The 20,851-nt window shown below is 34.1% G+C and overlaps 1 protein-coding gene across 1 annotated transcript; it reads left to right on the forward strand.

The window, feature by feature from the left end:
- The first annotated feature begins 291 nt into the window (after window positions 1-291).
- LOC145111408 (cyclic dof factor 1-like) lies at window positions 292-1,917 on the forward strand. Its single transcript, XM_079047688.1, has 2 exons — window positions 292-621; window positions 832-1,917. Exons 1-2 carry the CDS (start codon window positions 454-456, stop codon window positions 1,756-1,758), a joined length of 1,095 nt encoding a protein of 364 aa, XP_078903814.1. The 5' UTR covers window positions 292-453; the 3' UTR covers window positions 1,759-1,917.
- Window positions 1,918-20,851: the final 18,934 nt, after the last annotated feature.

The raw sequence follows: 20,851 nt of genomic DNA on the forward strand, positions 1-20,851 counted from the left end.
AAAAGAACCTAAATTGATGAATCGAATTAACTAAAAGGTGTCTAAAAATTATATTCTAACAATATATTTTTAACCTGTGCCGCGCAACGTGCGAGAATTCGTCTAGTGTATGAATAAAGAATTCAAGATGATATAGTAATTGTATTTAATATTATATATTCTTCAAAGAATTTGCCTCATAGGCTCGTACACACAGACATAACGAGAATTTTTATCGTCTTATCTTGAAACCGAATTTCTACCCCACCCAACTTTAAACAGTAAACACATGCTTTATCTTATAATTCTAAAAGATGTATATAATATAATTCTGCTTTCATACTCTGATCCAAATATTTATTCTTTGCAAGACTTCTGTCATTTGCCAACAAAGACCAGCGAGCCTTCTTTCACTACTGTAACCACCACTCTCCGCCGGCAGCAACCTCCAAGTTTCATCGGAAAACAAAAGTGATGGAGGATCCTGGTATTAAATTGTTCGGAAAGAAGATTGTGCTGCCTGAATTCAATAAGAGTATTAATCTTCCAGTCATCTTCACCGGTGGTGGTGATAATAAAGACGGCGGTTCCGATCACAAATGTTTCCAAGGAGAGAGAGTAACCAGAGAAGCTCCGGAGAAGGTATGCAGTTCTTCCATATACAGTCAAGACATGAACAATCACTGTACACACGACAAGTGTGTGTTTGCATTTCATAATTTGTAAATCTAAAAGCAACCCAATTTCTCTAATGATCATAGAATTAATGGGTCAGTTTTAGTTTTTCGTGTTTGACTCAGAAAAGTCAACTGCACTTATTGAATGGAAATGCTCATCTGTTCATGTTTCCAGGATCAACATAAAGCAAGATCATCTCCTAAGGCAATGGCGGAATCCTCCAACCCTAAAACGCCGTCCATTGATGAAGAAGCTAGAACAGCAAAATCCGATGCAACAAATTCGCAACCTAAAACCTTGAAAAAACCCGACAAAATTCTTCCGTGCCCTCGTTGTACAAGCATGGATACAAAGTTTTGTTACTATAACAACTACAATGTTAATCAGCCGCGACACTTCTGCAAGAGCTGCCAAAGGTACTGGACTGCCGGAGGCACCATGAGAAGCATGCCGGTCGGAGCAGGTCGCCGGAAAAACAAGAATTCGACCTCTCATTGCCGTTATATCACCATCTCCCAAGAAGCTTTCCAAGCAGCAGCACCACCACCTCAAGCCGAAGTTGCCGCTACTTCCGATAGAACTGTCACAGCTTCTGATTCAGTAACCGAAAATGGATTCAATTCCAAAGTTCCATGTACTCCTAGTCCTACGGTTTCTTGGCCCTACAGTCCCTGGAATTCGACGATCCCAATTCCAGCCATTTGCTCTCCAATTCCAATCCACCCTTCAACTTACTGGAACTCTATTACGTTCTTGTCACCATTAACACCTGCAAGAACCCTAACCTCACACCCCTGTGAGCCAATCTTGGGAAAACATTCAAGAGACGACGTGTTGATTAATCATAACGATTCAGAAGATGACTTGAAGAAACCAAAGAACTTAGTTCTGATTCCGAAGACTCTTAGAATCGATGATCCCGATGAAGCTGCAAAGAGTTCCATATGGGCTACGCTCGGAATTAAAAATGAAAACTTTAAAGCTTTTCAAGAAAAGGGCGAAGAAAAGAAGAAGCATTCAGTTACAAGGACGTCGTCTTCCTTTTTACAGGCTAATCCTGCTGCTTTCTCTAGGTCGCTCTGTTTTCAAGAAACTGTGTAAACTGTAAAAATACTAAAATGTAATTCTGTTTACTCTTTCGCAAGAAAGCCAAAAAGGGTGCTTTTTTTGTAAAAACATTCTATAGTGTAGTTTAGACTTTAGATGTTCCAATTTTAGATTTTCTTGATTTAATGCTATTTTTAGCATGAGTTTTCTTGACATGTGTCTTCTTGTCCAAATTTTTATTATTCCAAATATCTTTTTTAAAACTACATACATACCTACTATAATGTTCCAAAATCTATACATTTCATTCATAACGGGACTGAAATCTTCAACCTTTGACCGATGACATTTATTCATCAACTTCTTATACGGTTAGGGCAAATACCCTTTCGTATTCTGAATATTACTTTCCAAGCCATCTCCAAGATACACAAGAACTAGCAAACATGAATTACAAAAGATAAAAATAAAATAAAATTAGACAAAATTATATAAATGGTCATTGCTTTTGACAAAATAGACTAACTCTAGTCTTTATGATGATTTTTTACATAGATGGTCCATGTGGTTTCAAATTCTTGCAAAAAATGTCATTTTGGCAAACGGTGTTAAACTTAAAGTTAATTAATGTGAAATGACCAATTTATCATTCCTGACATAATGACCATTTTTGAAATCCGTACACAACCCTAATGTTCTTCTTTCTTCATTTCTCTCTAAACCGCACACTCATTACTTTCCTACACAACCTAGTGTCGACCCAAAACCAACAACCACCAAGTTCTTTCTCTATGTTCACCGACCACCACTATGGATCGCCGCCCTTTACAGCCGCTGAACAACCAGAAACTGCCTCACAGTATTGCTGACAACGGTTACATAACTCTCCCTTCACATTTTCTTCCTCTTTTTTCTTCTCTGACAAACATCACATCGTTATCACTACCACCACCAATATATATCCCTTTCTGGTTTAAAAAAGTCATCGCTCCCTATCCCTGCCCATTGTCGCCACCGAAACTCCCGTTACAACCCATCTTCGCCGATGAGCACACATAAACATCATTATCACATGTAGTAGGCGACTGTTTTAGACATGGTGTGTTCCGATTGTTGGGAGTTACAGACGATCGAGGGAGGTTATGGTTGATAGTTGTAAAACATAGAGAGAGAGAGAGAGAGAAAGGGGGGAGATAGATAGATAGATAAATAAAGTATGTGGTTGTAGAGGAAGGAAGCAGTGTCAGAGCTGAAGCCACCACCACCATCTTTTTTCCTTCTCGGTACATCGATGGAAAACGGTAAAGGATTGAAGGTGGATTAAAGAGTTACAAATAGGTTGGTGGTGGTGGCATACATCGGTGGTGGTGCTGGCAGGAAGGAGTGGTGGTGATTGCTATGAGTGTATATTTTAGAAACGATTTATGTGTCACCTATGTTCTTCCTTTTTCAAATACAATATTTCAAAAATAGTTCCTATGGAAGGAAGGGAAAATATGTCATTTCATATGAGATTTAACTGAAAAAGTTAACACTATTAGCCAAAATGACATTTTTTTGCAATATTTTGAAACCAAAGAGACAGTCTATGCAAATAAAAATCATCATATGGACTAGAGTTAGCCGATTTCATCAACCATAAGGACCATCTATGTAACTTTATCATAAAATTATCACAGTTATTCCCGTTAGAGAAATCCACATATAGTAGGTCATACTTGTCTATCATTGATTCATTTCCATATGTGAAGATGGTGGGCATACCAAAATCAAAAGAATGGAAAAACATGAAGATATTTTAAGATCTAAGCAAATTGAAGCCACATTTTTTTGTACAAAATGAGTTGTTATGTGGACCTCTAAGATGTGCATGTCTCTTTCTATTGTCTTTAGCTTTCTTGTTTGTCCTTTTTTGATTCACAAGAATTTAAAGCCATGAGCAAGTAAACTTCACCTCACGTTCTATATTTCTTCACGTTAGGCCACTCATAAGTGGAAAATATCACCCGAAACTAAATTCAGTTTTCTAAAAATACCCAAATGATTTTAGGATCATAGTGGGTATGCCTAAATGGAAAGTAAGTCCATGGTTGTTTCTAGTAAGGGTTGCAATCAAGTAATAAATGAATAGCAAGCCAAAAGGTCGCATAAATGAATAACAAGCCAAAAGGTCACATCTTTGATGAACACTTAAATTCTCTACAAAATTGCACTAACCTAACAATTCCCATAAAAATCTTGATTGTTTGGTCTCTTTTTTGTCGTGACTTGTCATAAAAGTTTATCAATATGATCCAAACTCGTTTTGACTCATTATTAACATGTTTATTTTGTAACCGATAGAGGTTGCAAGTTCGACCCGTTAATGTGAATGAAGTGATTTGGATTATGTTTTATCTAAAACGAGTAAAATAAATACATAAGCAAAAAATACACTTTGAAAGTCACTTAAAGTGTTTTTTTATTTATTGCATGCAACCTTTTAAATTACTTTATTTATCTAAAGATAAAAACTATGTTATGACCCGTGGAAACCATAGTTACAAAAATAATTAATTTTTTATAGTAGAACTCATAATTATTAATAAATTATTTTCAATAAATTATTAATTAAACATGATTTTGTATGATTTTCAATATAGAAATACAATTAATTATCGACAATCATAACCGAAACTTATTCAAGACGAATTTAAATTTCTTCTAAAAATCAGGAATCAAATAAATAATTGTCTAACTTATTATCAACATCAATACTTTTCAAAAATAAAAAATGATGAGAAAATGTCAAGTGCTATTTTTATATAGCATTTGAAAAGAAAATGTAAATTACGAGAAAATGACAAGTGACACTAATAACTATTATTTTATTAGTATACGAAGATTTCACTATTTTAACAATATAGGCTTTATAATCATATTGGCACACTAGTTATTTATGAAAAGTCGGACAAAAAAATTTCAGGTCAATCAAACCCCCGACCCGACCCTTATTAACTTATCATTCAACATGTTTATTGCGGCATAAACGTATGTCTCAACTTTGACCAACATATATATGGGTCAATCGATTTACGATATGTTTTTGTTAGTTCATATGTTAGGGAAGTTCCCTTTCCAAAAAAACCCTCATGTTTATAGGTTCTTTAGCTTTTAGCCCCTTAGTGTTTGGTCTTAATTAGTATTTATTCTCCTTTTTCTTGTTTGTAGCTCTTATGCTTTTCTATCTAGAACATTTGTAATTTCTCTCTTCCAATAAGAATATGACTCTATTATCATGGTATCAGAGCAGAGGTTTGATATGTTGTTAGAAGGTTTTGTAGCAATAATCTGTGGCACAGATCGAAAATTTCTAGGGTTACTGTAGTTGTTCGTCTGCCATTGTTGGTTCGTTTGATGCTTCCACTTGTTCAGTTTCTGATGGTTTGATTTCTGCTATTTGACTTCTGTTTATTCAATTTGTTGCTTCCGCTAGTTTGTTGTTGTTTTTGTTCGTTGATTGCTTGTCTGTTATTGTTGTTGTTCTTGTTGTGGTTATCAATTTGTTGCCAACATGACTGGAAAGGATAATTCTCTTCAGTTAATCAGTACTCGATTAGATGGAAACAATTATGCGTATTGGAGCTATGTTATGAAGAACTTCCTTCGTGGGAAGAATATATGGGGCTACGTCATCGGGACTAAAGCCAAACCTTCAGTGCCTCAAGCTGAAAATTTTGATTTATTGGTTGATACTTGGGAGACTGATAACTCCAAGGTCCTTACTTGGATTAACAATTATGTTACACAGTCTATTGGTATGCAATTGGCTAAATATGATACAACAAAGAAAGTTTGGAATCATTTGGAGAGACTGTATACTCAATCCAACTTTGCTAAACATTATCAGTTAGAATATGACATTTGTGCTCTTCAGCTAAATGATATAAGTATTCAAGAGTTCTATGCTACTATATCTGATTTGTGGGATTAATTGGCTCTTACTGAATCTAAAGAGTTAAAAGACTTTGAGCCTTATATTGCTAGGAGAGAAGAACAACGTTTGAATCAGTTTTTGATGGCGTTCGTTCTGATTTTGAAGGCATACGTGGATTAGTTTTCATGAGCTGATTGTTGAAGAAACTCGTATCAAGTCTCAGGCAGATAAATGGTCTAAAGCAATCTCCACTCCTACTTCCATTCCTGATATGCTTGTTGTTTCCTCTAATCAGTCTCGACAGACTCCAAGGGTTGCTTATGATGAATGTGCCTTCTGCAAACAGAAAAATCATTGGAAAGCTCAGTGCCCATTGTTAGTTAACAAGGGTAAATCTGGTCAAACTTAGTCGGGACAACAACATAGGTTTGGTCAGTAGAAGTTTCAACCACGTTCTTCTAGTGCTCCTCCATGGACATATCGCCCTCACAACTTACTGTTGCTGCTTCTGTTACAATAGCTCCCGTCCTTTCTTAAAATGTTTTATGAACAAGTTAGATTATCATTAGATAATATAATTTATATAAACATATTTAACATACTAGTTGATTACAAAAATTCCTATGTATATAAATATATAATCTAATACAGCCCAACATGCTTCCGTCCGTATAAAAGTGTATGTTTGAATCTGTTTCCAAAGTTGTATGTGCACCCACTTTTACCACTTCTTACTCATGCCATAACAAAAGGTCAATTTTATAAAAAGGAGTAAAATTTCTCCTATAAATTTGACAATTGCATCACTGGTACTAGTCTCTAAAAGTCATCTTATTCAATTATTAGGTTTGAGGGCAACCCAAAAAGACTTTGCTAATAATTTGAGATTATACTAAATCAGTTATTGGCTTAGACACCTAATCCAGCACAAACATACTGGAAAATTGGTTCACTTTTGCCCCTTAGCCAGATTTTACCTTTTGGGGTCAGTCACCATTGTCATAGAAGCCCTCGTATTTATATATCACATCCACCACCACACTTTGCCACCACTACCGCCCTTTGCTATCAGCACCACCATCTGCTACACACAAACCACCACCACCACCACCACTGTCCATCATCCACCGCAACCCAACACCACCCTTAAACTTCCATCACGGAAAACCCTTCATCACCTTCGTAATCAGCCATCGTCTTCTTCACCCCCCTCCCCCCCCCCCCCCCCAACCCCACTATTACAACCTAACCTTTACCACCCGGAAACCACCATTAACATCCTTACATCTGCTTCCCTCCAACACCCTATTAAAAACCACAACCCAATACCAGAAGACACCATACAAAAACCTTGACACCACCCTTAACCTCCATTATAGCCATCGTTCACCTACATCCATAAACCTTCCCATCTACCACCTTCTTCTTCCTGTCCTGTTCACACACACAAACAGTTACCGCTATCGCCACAAACCATTCAATCTGAATCGAGAGAGTATGGTGAGTTTCAAATCAGAAAGAGAAGATGAAGGGTGCGAAACAAACAAGACGAGAAGAGGGTGCACTCCATCGGTTTGCTACATACATGCGTGAGGGAGAAAGAAACACGAACATATACCAAAGTTCTTCTTCTGATGGATTTCTTCTTGCGATAGGGGTGGCTAGAGCTTCGTCCAATAGAGACGGCTAGGGTTTCTTCTGATGGAGGCAACTAGGGTTTCATTCAAGGGGGTGGTGGTAAAGGCAGAGAGGGTGTTGAATATGGTGTCGGAGATGGTGACCATCGGAGACACTGTCAGAGACGGCTGCTAATGGTGGTGCTAGTGGCCGGCTACACACATGTGATGGTGGTTGTTTTGTGTTAGGAAGATTGTGTTAAGAAAAAGACCAGATGGACTACCGACCATAGAAGGTAAAATAAGGATAAATGGCAAAACTGAACAAAGTTTCTGGTATTTGAGGCATCTGTGGCAAAAAAAAAAACGACTTTAGGCATAACCTGTTTGTTTGTTTTTTTTTTTTTTTTTTTTTAATTATGTAAAATTAGAGGCTGTTATGTCAACAAACCTTTGTTTTAATATATTATATATAGTATAATAGGCCAAATCCGGTAAAATCAACTAAATAAACTAAAAATAGGTCAAATAGGTGGAAAGTCGCTAGAATTAAAATTTTAGCGCATACAACATCTTAAAATGTTTTATGAACAAGTTAGATTATCATTAGATAATATAATTTATATAAACATATTTAACATACTAGTTGATTACAAAAATTCCTATGTATATAAATATATAATCTAATACAGCCCAACATGCTTCTGTCCGTATAAAAGTGTATGTTTGAATCTGTTTCCAAAGTTGTATGTGCACCCACTTTTACCACTTCTTATTCATGCCATAACAAAAAGTCAATTTTATAAAAAGGAGTAAAATTTCTCCTATAAATTTGACAATTGCATCACTGGTACTAGTCTCTAGATAGAAAGTCAATCTTCCACTTATAATAAATATCTTCTGCTTAGTGCTTCTTAGGTCTCTGCACTTCTCAAGTCTTTGAATTGAAGTGGAGGTGATGTGTGAAACCATCATGAAGAAAAAGATTGTAAGGCATTAGTACATTTGGAAAAACGGTTAAGTTGGCTTGAACAAAGATTATAAGACATTGTGACATGTATTTTGATAAAAGATTTTTTAGTGTTATATATAACTTGATATGTAGTTTGATGATTAACATAACATTCAACATTCATAATATACCAAATTTTTGTAGTCTAATGAATCACATTTGTGGTTCGATAAGAATGTAACTAGAATAACATTCAATAATAAGAAACTTATACAAGGTATAACCACTACAATAGTACAATGTGTTAAAAGTTTGGCGACTAGTGTGATGACTGATGGCTACTAATTAAATGACCAAATCGCCCTTCGGTCCAATGATACAAAATAATAGATTGATTATGATGAATAATAAAAAGCAAATTGATAGTAAGGAGGTTTAAATTGGGTATGACTTGTGTGGCCATCACTTGTTCACCAAAACTAAAGTAAGACTCGATTGGGCCTCCAACTAACATCCTCTTTATAATTAATTAATATTAAATATCAAATAGATCTTCTTAATTAACAAATATTATAACATATTGAAATATCAATCAAGCTCTAACGGATTTTTGTATAGAAGACTAAAGACACATGTTCAATCCGTGCATTAAATATTCTTGTTAATTAGTCATTACTCTCTAAGATAATTACACTAATTTAAATAAAGATCCACTTTGTACAAATCCAACAGATAAGATTAGGAGGGACAATTGATAACACGACATGAAAAAAAATACACAACATAAAAACGAAACTGGGACAAAACTAAAATTCGACTCTGTATTCGTGTCGTGTTCGTATCAAATGTAAAAAACACGACGTCGTGTTTGTGTTCAAAATTCGACACGAAATTGACACAATTTAACATTTTTTTTGTCGTGTTTTTCGTGTTTGTCATGTTATGTATGATTAATATTAATTAAATAAACTAATTTTTATTTTATGTTATATTTGTCGTGTCGTGTCGTGATTTAATTAGTTTTTTTTTTTCGTGTCAGTTAAAAAAACACTATATCTTGTTGTGTCGTGTTCGTTTTACATAAAATTTTGTCGTGTAATGTCAGACAAAAACACGATACGATTATCTGATTTGCCACCCTAGATAAGACTTAAAAGTGTTTTTAAAGCTTTGATAATAAGATACTATAAAGAAAATATTTAAAAATACGTCAAAAAGTTGTTCACCCACCAAAAGTCATTTTTTACTTTGAAACTAAAATTTAAAAGGTATAAAGTCAAAGAGCATAACAAAGCTAAAGCTGTGAAGTGTTGGATTACCATACGAACATGGTGTCAAATCACACTTTAGATTACCAAGTTTACTTGGAAATTTCATATAAAGTGATACACTTTATAATCTTTTGTTAAAAAATTCATATTTTGATGATTTATTTTCAAAAGTTATGAAGAATTGTTATAAGTGTTGATTAAAAGACTGAGTTTTTCTTATAGCCAACCCCTTCTTATATTGTGCGAACCAATGTTTTTCAATCTTACAAAGATTCGAATATTCTATTTTATTTTTATTAAATTGAGGTTAACACGAAGTTTTATTATATTCTTTTTTGAAAATCTCCAATAAAATCAGTAACTTTGGCTCAGTTTACGTTTTAGTCCCATATTATTATTTTTTTACAAAAAAAGTCCTAAAAACTAACAAAATATTGCATTCTAACCCCTTTTTCGACCGGTTAAAACCGATAACAAATTAAATAGAAACTATTCCGTAGACTAATCCAAAATATTAGTATTTTTCTGCAAAAATAAACCATATTGTTATTATTATTTTATTATTATTTATACTATTATTATAATTATTATTTTTATTAAAAAGTAAGTAAGTATATTATTTTTTTAATTCTTTATTATTAATATTAACAAATAAGTACATGTATAAACACATATTAAATACACATATATATATATATATATATATATATATATATATATATATATATATATATATATATATATATATATATATATAAAATACATATAATTATAATAAATAAATTTAAAAGCGCATTTATATATTTCTATACCTTAAAAAGGTTTTTAAAGCTCTTTTTTATTTAAACATTTTTATACATGTATTTAATAATACATATAAATACGTTTAAATGAAAAAAGAATTTTAAAAATATTTTTGAAGATGTGAAAATATATAAATACACATGAAAAACGTGTGTGTGTATATATATATATATATATATATATATATATATATATATATATATATATATATATTGGCTCGTATGTTATGTACATCTATTATGTGTATGTATGGACCAATCAAAATTCAGGAAATATTAAATAATTAATAAATTGTTTAAGGGTATAGTAGTAATCTTTACTATATTTAATTTTAGTAAATGTTGAAAACATTTAATATCCCTTTAAATGAAAGAAATCGATTTAAAACCTTGTAAATCATCCCCTTGTAATTACCTTTTACCTAACCTTCTCCCCTATATCGACAACAAAAATCACCGCCTCACATCAACTTTCCCCTTCACCACAGGTCCTCAACCATCGTCGTTGGTCAACCATACCACCTTCATCTCTTTAATACGTCGAGTGTTCACACATAGTACGTCTTTTACCCGTTTCTTATATGTGATTCATATCTCAAAGATTGAAGGATACCGGTAACAACCCGACTGTCGATGACGTGGCCACCTTTCTAGCAGTAGTAGAACACATCACACCCTTCTTCCTTGAGTTTTGATTAATGGTTCACCTATGCAACATAGTCTCAATGATGCTTTATTGGTTGGAACCTCCAATCTGGTGAGTAAATGTTAATCTTTCTTCTACATGACTTCTAACACTAAACTAGATTATGGGGATGAAGGAAAAAAAAGAAACCAAATTACGGGGATGAATTCTAACCCTCTAATCTGGTTGGAATTTTTTTTGTTTATGTTCTTACTTTTCAATCAGAATCCGAAGTCATTTCTTTATTTTCCTGTTCAAATTGATGAATTTAGGTTTCCTAATTGATTGATTAATTGATTCCCTCTATTTCACAATATATATATATATATATATATATATATATATATATATATATATATATATATATAAAAGATCAAATGAGAACACCAAAAAGGTTAAGAACGCGAGAATAGTTCTGGACCAACCAATTTATAAGGTTACGTTACTAATTTAATATTTAAATTAAATTTCAACTCCTAAAATCTAGGGATAATGATTTTAGTTACTTAAAATTTTAATTTAATTCAAATGTTTTCGGTATATTAAAATATACTAAAAAGATAATTAGGTAATTTTATCAGCTTGATCCTTAAAATCAGCCACCATCATCTCTCACGTCTCTATACCTACGCTCATGTTCTTTTGAAGAGAACCCTAATTTATACGTCTTCTTCACCGATCAAGCAACCCTACATTCGGTAAAAATAGTGAACCACCACCACCGCCATCATCATCGTCCCAACGCACCACCACTACCACTTACCATCTCCGAACAACCACCACCACTGAAGATATTGTCGTTTATGTTTGTCAAACACATGGTCTATCCTTCTCCATCGCCAGATCGTTCTTCCAAAGCATCATCGACATCCTTTTCGGGTGATTATGTTGACTACACTTTCTAATATTACATGTGTTCATCTTCATCTTCATTTGTTTTTTCTGAAGAGAAATTAATATTCTCCTACTTTTTGTTCCTACAAATCTTCCTACCTAATTAAATGATGACATATGTCATATTAGTATATGAAAATATCATTAAATTTCATTAAATGAGCATTAAATGTTACACATGTCACTATTTAATTGGGTATGATGATTTGTAGGAAAAAAATAGGAGGATATTTAATTTCTCTTTTCTGAAATTAGGGTTTTTTAACCATCGATTTTGGGCACAAAACCTGTTCGCTAAAATTCGTGAGATAGAGGCTTGGTATTATGGAACTCAACGATATATGAGTTTTTCTGGGGTCCTTGGTGAAGGATTTGAGTCAGGTGAGAATGAAAAACATATATTATGTTCTATCTTTTTCCAGATGTAAATTATATTCTATGTAACTGTATTCATTAGTGATTACATGTATATTCATTTGTGATAAGATTATTCATTTGTGACTGCATGTATTCATTAGTGAAAAAATGATAAAATTTTAGACAAATTTTATTTTAAATTGATGAAAAAAACATTGGATTCATGTTTTATGTGTATTATTTGCGAATAGAAGTATATATTCATTTGTGATTGTGAATAAAAGTTTAATCATTTGTGATGGAGCACGAACCTGTTTTCTATATTAGTTTTTGAACAAAAAGTTTTATTTGTAAATACAAGTGTATTTATTTGTGGTTGAAGTTTTATTCACTTTTTTTAAGAGAAAAAAAACGTACGTTATTAATTTTGGGGAAAAGTGATAAAAAATATCTTTTTGTTCCATTAACTAAATAAAATTATTAATTTTTTAAGTAACTAAAATCATTATCCCTAGATTTTAGGAGTTGCAATTTAATTTAAATATTAAATTAGTAACTTACGCTTATAAATTGGTTGGTCCAGAATTGTTCTCGCATTCTCATTTGATCATTTCCATATATATATATATATATATATATATATATATATATATATATATATATATATATATATATATATATATATATATATATATAACAAACTAACCTTAACTATTGATCGATTGATGGAATCACAAATAACTGATACTTATTGTTACAACTTTCTTATCTTACTTCAAAGTGAGGTATGAATGTTTACAAGTTTCTTATCTTACTTCATAGTGTAACCTAGTTAGAGTAAAATTACGTACATACCCTTATATTATCTAATACTAGTCAGAATGGCATGTCATTAAGTTTGGATCTTCATCTTGAATAATATGTAGTCCCAACTCGATCGAGTCTTGTGGTATAGGTTGCAAATTTGACAAAGAATCCAAGATCTTTGAAGCATAACAAGGATTCCTTGTAACTTGTTTTCTCCTTTATTGTCCTGATTATTCTGTTAGAATTACAACTCATATTGCCAATTTAAAATGTTGTATGCATTTTGCCAAAAATTAAAATGTGATATATACTCTCTAAGAATAAATGGTAATTACGCTTTGGATTTAATGATTCTTTTAGAATCTTTGTTTGCTTTTTTTTGTAATAGATGTTTATATCAAAATGCCATTTATTCTGATAGAATATGATTTCATCAGCTTCTATTTAACAAAATGAATTACTAATTTGTATTTCATTGGGTAACCGGTAATACTAACGAGTAATGTATTTGTTATTCTTTCAGAATGGCTTGAAGAGGAAATCAAAGATCAGAATCAAGTCGATTCTTTGGACCATTGAAGAAGATTAAATGTATTTGTTCAATAATTATATATTTATGAATGCTATTTACTACGAATTTTATTTATTTTTGATGACATTCTCTTAGAATATGTATAATTATATTAAAATGTATAAGACTATTATTCTGTAAGAATAGATATGCATTTGTCTTTAAGTTCAAATGTCTATAAATATATATAAGAATGTTGTTATTATTCAACCGGGGTACAATTTTTTTATTCTTTAATAATATTGTAAAAGAATATCATGCTAACAAAATAACATTCTGACAGAATAAAATCAGTTATGATTACAAATTACGTTTCAAATTGAATTAATTTATAGAAAAGTAAGATTTTTAAATCAAGAGAATTAATTATCCCCTAAAATTTTAAAATTTCATTTTTTAAATTTATCTTAATTGACTAAAGTAGCCTTACAATGAATTTAGATAGTGTTTTTGTATTATCTATAATTTAATAATATTTATTAATTACTTACTTAAAATAACTAAAATGATTGATCCTCATTCAACTTTACATGCACAGACTCAAAAACATAATACTCTAATCGTGTATATATATATATATATATATATATATATATAAATGTTTATAAAGTCCTTTTGAACTAAAGGTTTCTATATATGTATTTAATAATATAATAATATGTTTAAATGAAAAAAAAAACTTTAAGACATTTTTTAAGGTACGAAAATATATTAATACATATAAAAAATGTATTTAATTATACGTATAAATATGTTTAAAATGTATTTCTTTAATAATATTATTAGTAACGAATTTAAAAAAGTAATATATTTATTGTCATTTTTAATAAAATAATAATAATAATAATAATAATAGTAATAAAAATAACAAGTTTTTTTTGCAGAAAAATCTAATTATTTTGGATAAGTTTACGAAAGAATCATAAATTAATTTGTTACCGGTTATAACCGGTAGAAAATATTCATAATGCAACTTTTTGCTGGTTTTTAGGATTTTTTTATATAAAAAAATTAATTTAAGAATAAAACGTAAATTTAGCCAAAATTTTGATATTTTACGAGACATTTTCCTTTTTTTTTCTTTAGATTAAGGCCATATTTTTTCTTTTTCAGGTATTAAGGTTCTTTGTTTTGTCATGAGTGCAGAGGACTATTTAGTTCACGAAATCTTATAGAATGAACTAAAATCTTTTAAGAGAATTGAAATATAAAAGAATTAGAATTTGAACAAATTTAAACATGATAAATTTGGCTTTAAGGTGGTTGTCGATGCCAACAAAATAAATAACCCTAAAGCTTGTACACTAAAATAATGTATAGTAGTAAAGGGATCGAATTTATGGAGATTGATTCAATTTATTACTCAATATAAATCTCTTTGTAAAATACTTGTAAAATGACAATAAAAGTAAAATGGTGGTTTTAGTCTTTTGATATTTTTAAAGAAAACTAGAGTTAAACTAAGATTTAAAGAACACAATTAAACAAAAGCAAGAGTTTGATGTAAAATCAATGAGAGAAAGATGATTTACTTAAAGTTTCATCACTTGAGCATTTGGTAAATACATCATTAGAATCCAATGTGCAATACTTGTTATAAATCCCTAATTTGGCTATAGTAATCCAAGAAATTTGAGATTACCTAGGCTTTTCTTAGTTATTGAAATAGTTATAGAAGCTCATAACATATTTCCTTAGTTAAAGTCACAATTTCCATTATGCATGTAATTAGTGAAAGTTAACTAGCATTAAGAACCAAAAAGTCACCAAATCCAAGAGGAGTCAAATGCTTTCACTACCGTGTTTGAGAAAATATTTTTATGATTGTGTGAAGTGAAAACTATCACAATAACCATTTGTTGCTTGATAATTTGAAGATACATTACTTAATCAAGAAATTAGCCAACTAATCACTACATAAACATCTAAACTCATGAATAAATACATATAAGTAGCAAGAAGAAGTTAAGATGTAAAACACTTTCATAAAGATCTAAGAACAAGTTCATGAAGTTCTTCAATATTCAACCAAACATTCAAGGAATTTCACAAAAGTCAACCAACATTAGTTTAGCCTAGCATGGCTAAACTCAAGAAAACAAAATAATACTTAAGAGTACCAAACATATAGCAAGAATCAAGAGCAAAATGATGATGTTCTTCAAGTGTTATTGAGACTTCAAAATACAAAGAAAAATCCGAAAATCGGATGTGAAGAAGTGAGGAAAAGTGGCATACCAACTTTCCCCATATAGCATTAAAATAAGAATTATGAAATTTTCCTTTCAGAGACTTGCGCGACCCGCCTGTTGCTGCGCGGCAAGCCCGTGCGGGTGGTGCTGATTTGGGCTCTTTTGAGATTTGGGCCTTCAAAGCTCTAACCCACCGTCCCAGATTGAGTCCAATTTGTTTGTAGTCCACAGTTCTTCATTTTTTTTTTCAATTTAAGCCCAATTTTGTCTTCTCCAAATCATTCAAAGCCTGTGTACTCGCCCGATCATTTTAATCCCGAATGCATAAATGTTTCACCACTTTCTTTTAAGCACAAGCCCAACTTCTTCAATGCTCCATCCATCAATAGCCCACTCTATGCATCATCTCCACTAGTTTTCAAGCTCATAATCATTATTTTCCTCCATGTCTAATTGCTTCTCGAAGGTCCCGAACATTTTCGCTCCGCTAGTCTCCTTGAAATTTGCAATTATGCTCACAAAACTAGAAAGTACTCGAAATAGAAATAGCAAAAAGGAAAATATGCATGATGATTAGCTAAATTATGAATGAAATATGCTAAAATAAACTATAAAAAAGAAGTAAATAAAATAAAACTATAAAATCACCTCAAGCTTGAACCTTACTTGTCCTCAAGTAAGACAAGACTAAAATGAACATGGGATGAAATATCTTTAAAAAAAAAAGAATGGACAGAACCATAGAACCTGGTCAAAGTTACTCAACATGATTTGAGTTGATCTTGCTATTATGTCAAGGTGTTTTCATCCAATTGACATTGGTACCATAAACCACAACCCAACACAACTCATTCAGGTGAGTAAGGAGGGAAGGTCAATTACAACCCCAATGGAACATGCATATAATGAAAAACCTCTATAGTAGGGAGAGAACAGATGGATGGGCTCGGATAGAGCTCTTCTTTAAGTGTACACTCTTATCACGAAAGTTGTGTGACTTCTCGTGTAACGACCCAAAAATCAAGGGTAAAAATTTCATTTTTCATTATAGTCAAACAAAAATGTTACTTAATCCAACCATTCAAAAACATTGCTTAATTTAAAACATTTATAAGAGTTACATCCCAAAATCTCATAATGCGGAAAACACGGGTGTGTACGCTGCGATCAAGCCGGACCCTTCCTTTCCAAACCGATGTTACCTAAAACCATAAACAAAACTGTAAGCACGAAGCTTAGCGAGTTCCCCAGAGCATACCCCACATAATCACATAAACCATATAAATCGCATATACCGTGCATATACACATATATGGATGCCATGGAAACCCTCCAAGGTCTTATACACATAATCACATAAATCATATCAAATACACAAGCCATGCATATAAACATATAGGGAAGCCATGGAAACCCTCCAAGGTCTTACTCCGGGTGCCATAGGAACCCCTTCATGGTCTTAGCCCACGGCCATGGGAACCCCCGCATGGTCTCCACCAGCTACCAATCAAACCATACATTCAAACATATAAGGTAAACGTGCAAACATATAAGGATGCCCTGGAAACCCTCTAAGGTCTAACACTGGGTGCCACTGGAACCCCCACATGGTCTTAACCTACTGCCATAGGAACCCCCACATGGTATCACAAACATATAAGGATGCCATGGAAATCCTCCAAGGTCTTACACCGGGTGCCATAGGAACCCCCTCATGGTCTTATCCCACTGCCATGGGAACCCCCACATGGTCTGATATCCAATTGCCTCGGGAACCCCCTGGGGTCTTCCATGCAAGTATCACAGAGACTGCTAGCATATCACATATCACATAAACAACAAGAATAACACATATCACATAATGGGCCATGGGAACCCCTACATGGTCTTAACTAACTGCCATGGGAACCCCCACATAGTCTTCGTATAAATACATAACATACTGACAACACATTCACAAGTAACCACTACATGCAAGAGTCACGACGACAACTAGCATACTATATATAACTAATTGCCATGGGAACCCCCACATGGTCTTAACTAACTGCCATGGGACCCCCACATGGTCTTCAAATAAATACACAATGTATCGATAGCACATTCGCAATAATCTACACAACTAAATAAATGGGTCGGCCTTGGTGCCTTCGACCCATTGGTATGGTGAGGAGACTCACCTCACACTGTCGAAGTCCCGCGGATAAAACTCTTGCTGTTGGTTGACAAATTCCTGAACGGTCAACATAAAAAAAACACCCAATTAATAATTGGGTTCCAATACATAACCATAAGTCCATGTCTGGGGTAAAAGACTACTTTACCCCAAACCTAGTTTGGTCCAAGCCCAAGGCCCAAACACACACTCTGAAGGCCCAAAAACTAATCAATGAATAGAGGCCCAATTTTCCAAATTGGGCCCAAACCTCTACATGGTATTATCTTAAGGCCCAATCATTTATTCTAGTTCAAAAATTTGGCATTCCGATGGTCTAATATCTCATAATCATCAAGGCCCAATTATGGCCCAATTTTCCAAATTGGGCCCAAGCCTTTCCAATAGGCCTTATCCTAAAGCCCAATCCAAATATTCTAGTACATATACTTGTTCTTGGATGGCCCATTAATAGCCCAATCACCAAAGCCCAACAGGAAGGCCCAACTCAAGGCCCAACCAAAATTAGGGTTTCTCACATGAAATAATGATTAGGGTTAAGTGTTCTTACTTAACCCATTAAGGAATCAATACATTAACTCCAATACTGCCTTAAGTTAACTGCAAAGGATTATTAATTACTATTTTAAGTCTAATAAACAATTCCAGTGCGGGTCCCGATCCATTCCAAAACTCACATTTCTATAATTTAGGGTTTTCTAAACCCTAATTAGGGTTTCCAACCCAATCGCGTGCCAATTAGTCAAATGGTTGGGCTTTTAGGTCAATTAGGGCTTCATTGGGTCAATTAGGGTTTAACAAGTCGGGCACCGCCCACTACCACCTCGGGAAGTGGTGGTCAATGGCGGCTCACGGCGGCGGCCACCACCTCTTGGTGATGGATATGATTTTTGGCTAAAAAATGTCCAAGCATCCCAAAATAACAATCACACACACAAAAGCACACAGCCACCCAAGGTGGCGGCGTGATGTGGCAGCCACCACCTCATGGTGGTGGTGGGGGTTTTCTTCTTATTTTCCGGCCATAAATACATTTTTACAACATAAAACTACTAAAACCATGCAATAACATCATAACACACACACATAAAATAACGCACACACCCACACTCAGTCACCCTTGTGGCGGCAGGTGGTGGTTGGAGGGTGACAGCCACCACCTCACGGTGGTGGTGATGGCTTCACTTTTACATTTCTAGTCAAAATAAACACACCCACACGCCTTTTGATTGGAGGATGAAACCACCCACCCACCTGGTGGCGTATGGCGACGACAGTGGCCTAAGATGGCGGCAACAACAGAGGCTAACGGTGGCAGCAATGTAACAGTGGAAGGGAGGTGGCGGACGGCAACTGAAGCACAGAAAGGTAGTCGCTCGGGACAGCAGTAGAAATGGACGTAGCACCGGTGAAACGGAGAAGAAGGTAGAAGAAGAAGAAGAAGAAGAATACGACGGTCCTTGCGGTTGCACACACGTTGCCGACAATATCGGCTGTTGAAGGAGAAGAAGAAGAATGGTCCTTAGAGTAGGTTTCTCGACAGTGGTTGCTAACTGATCAGAAAACGAGTTACATGGATGGTGGCGGCTGGAGGACTCCCCGGCGATGGCGGCTGACTAACCTAGGGTTAGGGTTTGGAGAAGGTGACATGTTTATACCTGATCACATGAGATCTTTGGCCATAATCTTCTTTCAGTCCCTCCCTTCAAATTCTTTTCAACTTAAACCCATTATTTACCAAATAACCCCCATCTTTAATAATTCCTTACAATTCAAGTCCCAGAAGTTACCATTTAACCCTCAACATTCCAAAATCCTTTCAATTTAAGTCCCATAATCACTAAACACCCCCTGACTTCCGAAAATCTTTACAAAATAAATCCTGGAATTATACTTTAACCCCCGAAAGTCCAAATTATATCGTTTGGCTCCCCGAAACCAACACCCCGCTAAATATTATTGATTTTAGCGCCACTATAAAATAATATAAAATATAAATTTACATCTTGGTGTTCTGGGTTTATTATTTAATTACCCAATTTCAAACGGAATGTTACAACTCTCCCCCACTTAAATTAGATTTCGTCCTCGAAATCATTCCTTACCCCTCCTGACACGCCAAACAACTTGAGCAACACGGCCACAACCACAAGCATACCCTAGCCTTTCTAAGGCAACCATAACCAACCCTCGCAGGGTTCTAAAACCCGAAGATGAACAAATTCCTTGCAACATGATCACCTTTACTCAATCTGAAATATGAAGTCTCGAGATGGTCTGTCTCCTTGAAAGACCGCCCATATTGGATCATTGCCGAATTCATTGCACTTATCTCCAAACTGGCTACTCAACTTCCGATAACTTGAGGTTCCCACAAAACACAGAGTCACATACCAACTTTCCCTGGAATCTTGCATTTGATGTCCTTGGCATGTAGATTCCCCAAACCTCATCTCACTGATACGAAATCCTGCACTTGCGTAATGCACCACAACTTCCCGTCATCCCTTACTTGAACGATAAGTAAATACCCTTAAACCATTCCCCGAAACTTCCAGTCTTGCACCTGGTCCAACCACCAGATTCCCAAGAGATTAATATCGTGGCTACCCAGCCTAGACTCCTCTGCGTAACATACTGATTATCCACATGATCCTGCAACTCAAGATCCAAACCCTTGAATCAACAGTCTCTACCAGTTTCATCCTGAATTCCCATCAGGAGTTCGGGTCACACCTATGTATTCCCACTGCTCACTATGCATAATCAAGGCGATGCCAACCGGCGATTGGGAGTTTCCTGAACTCCCACTGACATAACCTAGGCCTAAGCAGCCACTTGCTTCTCCCCCACTTGGGCTCGATGATGTTCTCCCACCTCTTACACCTTATGGACCTCCGATCCATT

This window comes from Lactuca virosa, chromosome 5 (genome assembly GCF_052849685.1).
Source record: "Lactuca virosa cultivar CGN04683 chromosome 5, Lactuca_virosa_CGN04683_v6, whole genome shotgun sequence".
NCBI classification, from domain to species: Eukaryota; Viridiplantae; Streptophyta; class Magnoliopsida; order Asterales; family Asteraceae; genus Lactuca; species Lactuca virosa.